Source organism: Cupressus sempervirens, chromosome 4 (genome assembly GCF_028749045.1).
Source record: "Cupressus sempervirens isolate cs-2001-9-10 chromosome 4, ASM2874904v1, whole genome shotgun sequence".
Lineage (NCBI taxonomy): Eukaryota > Viridiplantae > Streptophyta > Pinopsida > Cupressales > Cupressaceae > Cupressus > Cupressus sempervirens.
In genome coordinates this window covers 217,350,298-217,362,688 of record NC_143121.1, presented here as the reverse complement: position 1 = coordinate 217,362,688, position 12,391 = coordinate 217,350,298, and the positions used below count along the sequence as shown (strand labels likewise).

The 12,391-nt window shown below is 31.9% G+C and overlaps 1 protein-coding gene across 1 annotated transcript; it reads right to left on the bottom strand.

Moving 5' to 3' along the window:
- Positions 1–2,204: 2,204 nt before the first annotated feature.
- On the bottom strand, positions 2,205–9,672 carry LOC149560769 (disease resistance protein Roq1-like). The gene is made up of 5 exons (XM_089827682.1): positions 9,565–9,672; positions 3,862–3,974; positions 3,255–3,713; positions 2,986–3,113; positions 2,205–2,815 (listed from the first exon to the last, which is right to left on the bottom strand). The coding sequence occupies exons 1-5, from the start codon at positions 9,670–9,672 to the stop codon at positions 2,205–2,207; spliced, it is 1,419 nt and encodes a 472-aa protein (XP_089683808.1).
- Between the last annotated feature and the right edge of the window lie 2,719 nt (positions 9,673–12,391).

Below are 12,391 nucleotides of genomic sequence, written 5' to 3'. Positions count from 1 at the left end.
ATCATATATGGTTAAGCTCTCTACAAAAATTCATCATTATCAAATTTCAGAAATCTTAAAATAAAAATATCAACATCAGTTCTTTATATTCTGCATATTTTATAGTAAAAAATTAAGTTACCGGTTCTCATTCGGGTACGAATTCTAATTAGAGATTCAAGTTCAGAATTTATTCAATTTTTTGGAGGGTTGGCTTAGGATTTGTTTTGGATTCGTTTGTGCAATAATATATGTTTTTATATGTATAGATGCAACAGCAAATAAGTTATACACCACTATGCTAATATTAGAACAACACGGCAAAATACATTACCATATTAATGTTTTTGTTCAAAAACAATAATGTTAGTATTAATAATCATCCATCCCAATCAAGTATCATCAAAAACAATTGAGCAAATCATCATCATTTTACTGTTGCAAATTAGAAGCATAAAAAATAATGCTATAGGCCCATTTAAGGCCAAGGTTTTTATTGTTGTCATATTGTAAGCTTCACACATTAATTATCATATTGGATGATTCAACGAAAATAGCTTTGGATCAGACTCAATGAAGCCAAGAAAGCAGGAATTGGATCCTGATTTGACCACAGTAAAGATCTTTTTAGATTTTTTCAATTTATAGTAGTCTATACATGTTTAAAGCCTTTATGCAAAAATTATGATGTACTACATACATTCCATAATAGATGTCAGGCACTTTTATACATCCTAAATCTTCTCAAGAAGCATTTAATTCAAATTAAATATGATTAGTAATTTGAGTCTAATCATGTGTTTGACTCTAATTCTGAGTCTAATTTGGCATTGAAAACTTTTGGAAAAAGTAAAGAAAGTGATTTTTTTCCACGAAACTCTCAAAAAAATTATCTACTGGAAACCAAAGTAGCCCAAAAGTCATTTGAATTCTTCCAAGGTTCCTCTAAAAGAATTTCCAACAAAATTTGATATGGCTGAGAGACTTTTGACAAAATATAACAAAGACCAGACTTTTGAGAGAATTGAACCACAAATTCCTAAATCCAGGAGAGAATTTAGTAACTGAGTTTAAAATATAACAAAAAAAAGTTTTACAAACTAATCCAAAGTTTTAACAAATTTGAAAAATGAAATTAACGGTTTCCTTAGCTTTTGTACATTCTATCTTAGCCTGTACATACCATTCTAATCTAGGCTACCTTGTTAAAACTAAAATTCAAGATAACCAAAGATTCATAGAACGTCATCTCTATATTACTGGAAGCCTATTCCACATTCAATTCCCAAGACCTAAGACATAAGCTACAAAGATTTATAATGAGAAATTCAAGTAAAGGCAATCCTCGGGCACCTAAGAGCGCATTCTTTGAATTGTCAAATATTCCTGAACATTCGAGAAATTTTTTCGATGAGGTTTGAGAAATTTGCGGCTCTTTCAACTGGGGAGGCACCTGAAATCCGAGAAAGATAAATTTGTGTAAAGTGATTTATAAAATAATAATCAGAGAGACATCCATATCAGAATGAATACCACTAAACCGTGAAAGGCGATTATACCTGCATACAATGCTCCGACAACGTGAGTCCTAAACCTTCGATTATAAAATCCAAACCTTCGATTATAAAATCCTACAACTTCTGAAGAGGAATCCAGGAATGAATGCTTGCTATATCTGGGAGTTTCCCGTCAATCTGGAGCCATAGTAAGGAAGTTGACGTCTGAGCACAACTATCTAATTGCCCTATAAAGAATGTAACCTGTGAAAACGTGGACTTGTTGAAAAGGGAATGGAAACATCTAATATTCATTTTGGTGAGGATTGTTTTAAAATCCATTGATTCCTGCATGCATAGAAGCAGCTCAAATTGCTAAATATGTCATAAAAAGTTAAGATTTGGAACATTAAAATACTAGGGACGACTCTGAAGGGGTAACAAGCATACCAAAGATTGCAGATCTTGGGGACGCCACAGACGATAAGGAGGCTTGAGCTCCTTTTCCATTTCTCTGCCCAAGTCCCTCAAGTGGTCATGCATTGTCAATACAATTTCTCTCGGATTATACTCCTTTCGACTCATTTCGTCTCTTTCTTCTACAAGACACTTATCTTTTAGTGTTTCCAGGGCGTGTTGCGCATTCCATCCTGATCCTTTCCATACTCTTTCAGCTATAATCTTCGGCCTCCCTACCAAAAAGCATGCGGTATGCATGAAAACCTATTTTTATTTATCATCCAATGAATCAAAGCTTATTTTCAATCTTTGCATAACATCTCGGGGCAGCGTTGTTCTAGCTTTTTCCAATTCTAGCTTCCAATAACTGTGAGCTCTGCCATGAACGTGCCGACCCAGAACTTGGAGAGATAGAGGTAACCCACTACACACCTCTACAAATTTGTCAACCAGAGTCTCATAGCCAATTTGTGGATTGGGTTCGCCAAAGGCATGCCAATAGAAAAGTTCTCTCCCCTGGTTTGTTCCCATTCCTCTTAAAGGATAACCAACATTGATTCCTGCGTTTACAAGCACTCCAACATCGCGGGTTGTGACAAGAACCAGACAATTAACTGGTTTAGCTATCATATCCATGACCAGTAGAGCATTTAACTGGTCTACATGATCGATGTCATCTAAAACTAGTAAGAAGCTTGTAGAGGGTCTTCTTTGCAAATTGATTGTTCTTTCTTCTTTATCTCTTCCTTTCTCTATATCTAATTCTGAACAGTCACTCAGATACCTTGTTCCTTCGTCTACACTTCTAAAACTGCGATCTTGATGGAAGGGATCTTTGAGAAGCTGACTTTGCAAGGAACATAGTTCTCTTCTCACAGAGGCTTCTCACACATCAAACAGAAAACTTGCTCTAGAGTAGCTTGAATGTTTTCTGTTAAACAACTCTTTGACAGAGTTGTCTTGCCTATTCCACCCATACTGAAAATACCAACAATTTTAGGCTTCTTTTCTTATAGCCCGCACTGGTATTCAAAATCTTGTACAAGTTCACCAAGGCATTGCCTCTCAAAATCTTTCACCATATTGTTGAGCCCTACAGGATACTTAGCAACATGCAAGTGTCGTTTCCCGGCTGCTTCCTTTTGTATTGCTGCTACTATGTTTTCGCAGTCGCTGGAACTACATAAAAAGAAAATAATAAACCAGATTTCATGGGAAAAAAGAATTATACATAGAGTAAAACTATGGAAAGCACATAAAGATTACCTGTGAAATACTTGTCGAGCTATAAATGAAAGAGATTGGAGTGCTTCCTTCCACTAGCTCAGCTTCTCTATATATCTGTCATTCTCTTCATGTTTGCTGAATGTAGCAGCGTATTGTCCCTTTTCTATGTAGTGGAGTTCCCATGGCTCCGCTTCATAAAACACTGGAATAATTTTGGCCTTAGTATCTAACATCTGAACCAGCTCAGCCAAACACCAAGGGGACTCTGCATATCTTTTGGAAAAAATAGCTATGTGTACTTTGGCTGAGCGGATGGCTATTCTAGTAATAGAGGGAAATGAACTTCCTAGGTCCTTCTCTTCAAAATCAAGAAACGCCCTTATCCCCAACATCTCAAGGGAGATGTAAAGTTGGGTAGCAAGAGTTTGTTTGACATCTGGGCCTCTGTGGTTGATAAAAATATCAAACAATTTTGAAGATTGATCAGGAGCCTTCCATCTTGCGTTGGGCAATTCTATTCCATCGAAAGCATTAAATTCCCTAATTTCGTGGCTAGATGAAGATGCCATTGTTTCCAATCCAAACATAAACAAAGAGTAGAAAAAATAGGATTTGATTGAAACAAAGAACAAGAAAAATAGGCTTTCAAGGATGAATTTATGAGGCAGATGAAGGCTAACATGAAATAATTATATCATACCGTAGGCGGAGTGAGTACCTTCCGAGGGCATCGGCTACGGTGCAACATATTTGCATCGGTCGGGCCCCTCCTCCATCGTGACTCTGCAGGCGCAAGTACAAATGCTGTAGTGCCTGCCCTTGGTTCACATTTTGTTATCGTTGCTGAACTCTTTTAGAGCTAGTTTTATGTTGTTAGTTAGCAGCATTCTTTTGAGATTATCAGATATTGTGCTATGGATTCAGTTTATTATGTGATGAGATTACTTAGACTCTACATTTCATGTATGTACGATGATTATTTTTAGTGTTCGCAATTATTGATGATGACATTGCTTTCAGTTATTAATCATGATCAGTAAGATGGTTTATTATCATGTGTTTTCTTATGAATACTTACCCCATACTTGCATGTGTATGGTGTGCGCATTTGCTTTGCGTGTTTGCTTTTGTATGGCATGTTTGATGTGGTTAAGGAAGGGAGTCGTAGTCACCTGCTAGTCGGGATCTACACAATGTACCACTTCTTGCCATTGCCTGTTTAGCTTAGTATATATATTGTGCTTGTACATGCTTGGTTTTTATGCAAGTTGCAAGTATCGGGTATTGACCTCCCTGAATTGCTAAGATGAGCGTACCCTATCACACTATCTCAATGATAAGAGAGGGGAGATAAATTCTCAAGTCCAAATCCCAACCCTTTAAGCCATTTGTTCTAATTGGAAAATTAGGACAAGTATCTGAGTTGAGTACCCTCTGAATGCGTCAGATGACGTAATTCGTGGTTTAAACCCTTAATTTGATTTTGTATGTATTTTGGCTATGATGGATTTTTCATATTTTTACCTTATGAGTCTTTGATGTATTTTCTATTAATTAAGCCTAATTAAAAAATTTAATTAATGGTTTAATTTAATGGAAAATTAATATGATATTTTAATATTTATTTAATTAATTGAGAAATTAATTAAATTAAATAATTAAATTTGAAAATAAAAGTTTAAAGTTTAAATTTGGAATGTGACAATATTTATTTTAACAATAATATATTTGGAGTTCATTTTTAAATAAATGAAAAAATAATATTATTATTAAAGCTAATAAATATTTTAGTAATTAAGTTTTGAAAATAAAATTTAAAAGTGAAAAATATATTTAAAATTATTAAAAGATTCTAGATTTCATGTGATTAAAATATAAATATATTAAGATTGAAAAGTGGAATTATTAAAGTTAGTGCATGAGATTTAATAAATAAATAAATTAAATTGGAAAGAGTAAAAGTAAATATTAAATTAATTAAGTGCATTATTTTAATATTTGCTCACATAGGAGTTGGCAAATTCTCAGGAGTTGTCATGTAGACAACACAAGGGTTTGTACTCTAAGAATACACTAGTTGTCTACACTTAGAAGTTAGCATTTTATTTGAGCACATGGTGTTTACAACCTTAAGACTCGTCTAGAAGGTTGGAGAAGACTTGTGCTTAGTTGTCATGCTTATCTTCTAGTTGTTTCTAGAGACACTCTAGATGCATCTTAGAGGCCTTTAAATTGAGGCTCTTCTAGTGTGTTTGAACAAGCTTAATGGAAGCTACAAGCTACAAGCATCAAAGCTTACATGCATTTTGAGAAGCTCATATGCTTCTACATGTTTATATGCTTCTACAAGCATTTCTAGTCACTTGGAGGATTCGGTTGGCTTGGGTCTTGGAGGAATTAGCATCAGTGTTCAGGTGCACTCGTGATATTCACATATTCTCTTTGCACTATTTCTCTTCCTGTCTTCATTGTGTCTGTTATATGTGTCTGAATACTCTTTGTGATTGAATTTACAATTTGAATTGGAATCTAGATATTTTATTTGGTTGAGAAGAAAACAATAGAAAACCCTAGATCCAATTAAGGAGAAATAATTAGGTATAAATCGGGTTTGGGTTCGAATTTATATTAAATTATAAAGACAAGATTTGAAATTAAAATAAAAATTCTAAGTTGAAAATTTGAATGGTTAGATGTAATCTTTCTATCAAATTATATTTTCAGATGTGTATGGACAAACCTAATAGATGGATGAATGGGTAAATTTAGAGAACAATTACCTTTTAGGAGAAATTCTTAATTCATCACAAATTGCCCTATCGCTGCCCCTTGGATAGACCTAAACTCAGTCATTCATAACTTTTTATCGTGAGCGAATTTATTCGATCGCTCCAATCAGAAGTGGTGCAACTTGGCCCTCTCCAACATATTTCAATTTCAGCCCGATCCAACCGTTCATTAGGGAGATATGACCTTCGTACTGAGACTGTTTTATTCAAGGATAGATATTTCTCCATTTCCTATAACCAAGAGTTCTTTATGCTTAAACTTCACAAAAATAATATATCAAAGCATGGAATGAATTAAAGATATTATTGCAATCTTCCCTTAGTAGAATCTTATTTTTATGCATTAGTTTTATATGATTTATTAACTAATCTAATTTAATTAAGATTAGTTAATAGTAGAAGAAGTATAATTAATCTATTTATCAACCAACATAGGACATATTTAGTTGAGATATTAATATTGGGGATTTATTATAATTTTTTATTAGTAAAGTAATAATTTGAACATTGATGGAATGATACATAGTTGACTCTTAATGAACGAAACTATTATTAGCTGATAATCATGTAGTTATTGACATAGCTACTAGTTAATTTAATCATAGAATTAATTAGATTTAATTGATAATAGAGTTTTAATTGTTTTATCAAGGGAATATTAAAATTCATTGATAGAATGACGAATGTGGTCATTATAGATTTTCTATAACTTGCCATTAAATAATAACAAGTCGTTATTGAACTATTAATATGAATATCAGAGATTTGAGTTATAGTTGACTTTTAACTTACAAATTATAGATAGTTATTAATCAATTGATATTAATGGGAACGTTGCCATGGATATGTTATTATTAATTAATTGGAGTTAATTAGATTTAATTAATAATTAAGTTATGTAACAAAGTTTTAATTGATATGCTAATATCAATTCCTCTAGCAAAGTTGTGAAGTATGTATATCGAAGTTGACAAGTCGTACTCTCATGACTTGAATAATGACCTTAGATATTTTAATAGTGAGACTTAGTAATATTTAATTGAAAACTATTAGAATGATAAAAGGTCATGGAATTGTGTACCTAAGTTAATTGATGGATTTAATTGATCATTCTAATAAATTTATAATTGGTTCTTTTATAAATAAATAACGATCCTTTGATTATGTTGAAAATGTAGAAATAACATTAAAGAAGATTTAATCAATTAAAATATGGATCTTAGTTAAATAAAGAGAACAATTTAATTAAAGGTCAATGATGATCAGTTTAATGAGTAAAGTATTTACCCTTAAGCTATTCTTAGAATATTATGAAGGATAATGCTATTAGAGAACAAACGAGTTGACTTGTAGGTCAAATGGTAAAACCTATACACTTGAAGTATACTTGAAACAAAAATTGAAGCCCTACACTTAATTCAACTATGTGATTTTAGTAAACCAAAACATGTGTTTGCATTGTGTATTCTATATGCTTCTTGTTTTGAGTTTTGGGTTGACTAGTGTTGACCAGTCCTAGGTTGTTACCAGAGGCTCGGAGGTTATGAGATGTGATGGCATGTTGATCTTATTTGGTCTCGATCTTTATAAGCCCAACCATGGTAATGTGATCATATGCTCTATGAAATGTTTGTATTTACTGATTGTTATTGTTTATCAGTCTTCATGTGTGAAGTTAAGATGTATGTGTATGAGACACTTGAGCTAATCATTTTTTGAGTCATTGTTCAGTTATCCTTGGATTACTTTGTAGTCGCCATGATGGGACTAAAGTGTTGATTTATCTCTTGATGATGTCATGTTGTGACATGTTTGACTCAACCATTTTGGAGTCTTCGATCAGTATGATTTTGAGATATTCTTGGTTGCTTGTTGAGAACCATTTATCTTGAGATATATTTTGGTTAATGAGAACCAATGGATACTTATGATTATCAGTGATGCCTTCAGTTGCCAATAGAGAACTGTTGTGGTCATGATTTTCTATGGATATTTTTTCAGATGCTCATGGAGATTTGATGATTCTTATCTTGGAGATTTGATGATTCTTATTATGGATATTTGATGCTTTTATGCATATTTGATGATTTTATTATGGATTATCTTTTGTGATTTTGAGATTTTATGATTCCATGAGCTTAGGGTAGGTAATCTACTTGTAGTGTCGGGAAGTGGCTTGCAATGGGGGTCGGGGCCCTAAGTGGCTACCAGGGTAACTCATTGTAAGTTTGGTTAATAAGTGATAACATTTACACACTAAATGGGAATTAAATGAACCTAAAAAGATAATTGTTTTGATGTTCTCGCCCATGCCTTGAGTGCTTGTACAGACTAGGATGGGAGTAGAGAGAATGCATGGTTGTGACATTGCATTCCGTAGTATGCCTTGTCAATATGAGAGGATACTAGTGGCTGCATGAGATCAGTATGGACCCGTGGAGTTTAGCTAACTGCCAGGGTAACTTGTACGTGATAAATGTGATGACATTTTTTCGCTTGCAGAGTAGGTTTCCTACATGTCATTGTGTGCCTCTGGGAATTAGATGTCGGTTTTGTGTGATGGAACCTTTGAGTTAGTATACTTTTAGGATTACTGGACTTATGGAGATGTGTGTATGTGTTATGGAAAGCCTATTTGGGACTTGAGATTATCTCCTCAGTACGGTGGGAGTGGACCACTTAGGTTCCACGCAGTCGGGTGGTAGTGTTTTATCACTCTTATCATTTGGGATCCGTCTGAGACACCGTGGCTGATGCTTTCTTGGTTGGTATTTATCTTCATTATGAACTTGGAGCATTATGATAGATGATATACCTTATGATGGATGTATTTTTTGGTATGTTTCTTATATTGATGATTTGCATATGTTAGATGATGGTATCCTATGCTTTACTTTACATGTTAGTAGGATGTTTTAGGAGTGACATTCCTACTATGTTAATAGCCAATGATCTCTTCGATGCTTTGGAATGTTACGCACGGAGGGATGGCTAGGATCCACGATGATCTAATGATGCTATTTACGATTGGGAGGAACCGTGCACTTAGTTATTTATGTTTGTGATATATGATTATATTTTGTGATGGATGTTTATATCTTTTGCGATGATGTATCATGTATGGTTTATGGTTTCATTATGTTATTGCATCATGGATTAATATTGGATGATGATGTACTTTATTTACATGGATGTTTATTGTTTTAAGCTTTTTCATACCTTGTAACTTGTGCAGTGGATGATTGAGCTAAACTAAAATATAATTACAAAAGGACACTTGTATATGGTTTAAGAACATTGGATGTATCATTGTTATTTCATAAGGATGTGATGTTAGATGAATAGTTAATTTAGATTTGATTCAACGTTAAGGGATCTTAAAGAATGTAATTTGTTATGTTATGTTATGTGTGCTTTTATTCGAATTTTTTTTATTGCTTCCGCAAGTGTTGTGAATGGTTTATCTTTCATGTTTAAAAAAAAAATTGTTTGATAAACTTAGTGAAATTCTTTGGATCTCTTGGCGGGGCATTACAAATGCAGTCAGCAGGCGCAAGTACAGACGTCTATTCATTCCAACTGCCATATTCTAACTGCGCCATATGTTATCCGACGCTGCCCTCCGCCATCCCCTCCTCCGTCCAGCTTGCCCAACAAGCAATATTTCTTGCCAACTTCTTGCAATTAATATCAATCAAACCCATAAATGCTCGTCCCGCCATTTTTCTAGTGGAGTCTGTATCAATGGACCCAGAGAGCTCATTCCATAATAAATATTAGTTATTTTAAATAAGTAAATAGAATTTATATATTTTTATTATAATAATTATATTGTTAATTTTTTTGTTTTAAATATATAGTAATATAGAAATAAAATAAATGTTGTTTATTTTATAGAAGTAATAAGTTTTTTAAAGAAAAATTAGTTGCTTGAAAGATAAGATTAAATCGATTGATTATTATATTAATTATATTATGAAATTCAATTAATAATTTAGTACATTAAAAAATAAAATAATATTTTTGCATAGTTATATTTAACATATTTAAGATTTCTAACTGATTTTGAAAAAGAAAATAATTTTAAAAATTGAAATGAAATAGTTTAAAATTAATAATTATAATAAATAAAATTTAAAAATATTTTATTTCTTTTATAAATACAACATAAAAATACATATGTTTTCAAACTTGTTTATTTTTTAACATAGATGTTTATGTGTTGTCTCCATTGTCATGTAACATTAATAGTTCCTCATTTATTTATGAAACTTATTTAATGACAAAAAACTAAGCAAGTATCAATTTGTGATATTCCTCTCAAGATTTAAGTGTGTGATTTTGAGCCAAACTCTTTGACCCATGTTTCATGAGTAGTGATTCAACATGAGTCTGTCTCTCATGAGTATAAATGTAACACTTAGCACTCATTGGATCTAGGTGCTGCTCACAAGGGTGAAGCACCAAGACTTTCTGAGAGGTCACCCATTCTAGTACTACTCCAGCCTGAGTGCGCTTAATTATGGAGTTTCCTCCATGGAAATGATCTCCTACTTATCAAGTATCAATTTTTTGTACAAAATAATTCATAAGACAACCATGTTGAATATAATTTCTTAGATAGTTAACCTACTTAATCATTTCATTTTATATATTCTATATCTTCTCATCTTATTTTCTTCTAAGTAAGAATGAGAAAAATTATGTGATTCTTAACCACATAAAATGTTACAAAAAAATTGCTTAATTTGACCATGTTATTCATAACCATACACATACATGTTATTTCAACATTTGTGTTATTGCAATACTAAAGTTGGATCAAACATTACATGCTAACTTTAATCAAATAACACATGGAAAGTTCAAGATAACATAAATATATGAAGATGATGAACAACTATTTTACCAAAATATAACTCAAAGCATCATAATGCTTTCACTACGAGACAAAATCAAATCCCTTGTAAAAGCACAAAATCAAAGATGTAATATTTTGATGATAAAATAATACAATATGTTTTGAAAATCCTTCATAGTGAAGCTCTTAGTCTTGACTTATATTGACCTCTCTTCTAATTGGAACCATTTTATCACTTTGATAAATTTACAAAAAAGTGTTGATCACCATCCTCCATATAAACATCATCAACACCTGCAAATATATTGTGTTAATAATAAAATTCATTTTCAAACTAAAGACACAATTGATTGAAGTTCATTTCGTATTTTTCTTACCATCTCTACTTTGCATTGTGTTCGTTCTTACTATTGTTTGATTAAGATCAATAAAATATGGTTGCATGCTTTTTTGAATTTTTTGTTGATCATCTAATTCAAAAAAAACATTAACATTTAATATATATCATCAATAAATTTAAAATATAGTTTTCAATTTAATACTCATAATTATGTTTATTTCATAACTTCATTACCATATCTAGCTTCTATTGCATCATTTTTTGTTGGTGCCTGATTAGATTCAATGGAATCTGGTTGCATGTATTCTTGATTTTTATGTTCATCATCTAATCCTCCAATAATATGAACATTTAGTATGTAAACTTGGCAAAATAAATTTACAAACTAAAGACTCATAATTCATTGATTTATATAATGTCATTACCTTGTCTAGTATTTATCACATCCATTATTGTTAACGTTTGGTTAAGATCAATAGAGAAGGGCACCATAAGTTGTTGAGCATCTTGTTGATCATCCAAAGCTACATAAAAAACTTATATTTAACATTTTAACTTATATAAAATGTTCAAGTATAAAATTAATTTATGTAAATAATCTAAACAATATTAAAATTACTATCTACCTACAATAACTTGTTCAAAGGTATGGATAGGGATAGTATTGATCATTGATGGTTGATCTCTAATAATTGTATCTTGTACATATAAAAGTGGTTAGAACTATGAACCAAGTATTTTATTATAAAAGTAAGAAAGACACTTAATAGCTAAAAGCTTACCATTTGGAAACTTCACTTCACCAATTGTTGTATGGTTTAGATCAATGGAGAAAGGTAATTGACGTCATGGAATACTTTCTCAATCACCCAAACCTACAATGAAATATGATTAATACATGAAATGAAAATAAGAATTATTGCTATGTAATTACAAAAATACTTTTTCTTAAAAATACACTCACCTTGTTGCCTAATAATATCTCTTTCTTCTTGAATAGCTATATTTGAGCGATTTGTGACCTTTTTCTTTTTCTTTTTCTTTTTCTTTTTGCATCCTATAAAGGGGAACTAGAAATTTTCATTCTCCTCAACTCTACTATTTAAGTTTCTAGAGAGGGATTTACGCTTTTTGTGAATGGAATGACTTTTTTTCATTTTACTTGGACTAAACCATGGTGTTATTCGTCTAATAGATATGTTATCTGAGCCAGGGATTGGTTTAAATTTGGAAGATGAAG

What these genes read in the sequence shown, in the direction of transcription:
- LOC149560769 (XM_089827682.1), bottom strand. Translation starts at nt 9,672, where the DNA reads ATGGCGGGACGAGCATTTATGGGTTTGATTGATATTAATTGCAAGAAG. An exon ending in TATATAGAGAAGCTGAGCTA is followed by an intron (nt 3,114 to 3,254) that starts GTGGAAGGAAGC and finishes CTTTTTATGTAG; the next exon opens with TTCCAGCGACTGCGAAAACA. An exon ending in TTTTGAGAGGCAATGCCTTG is followed by an intron (nt 2,816 to 2,985) that starts GTGAACTTGTAC and finishes ATGTGTGAGAAG; the next exon opens with CCTCTGTGAGAAGAGAACTA.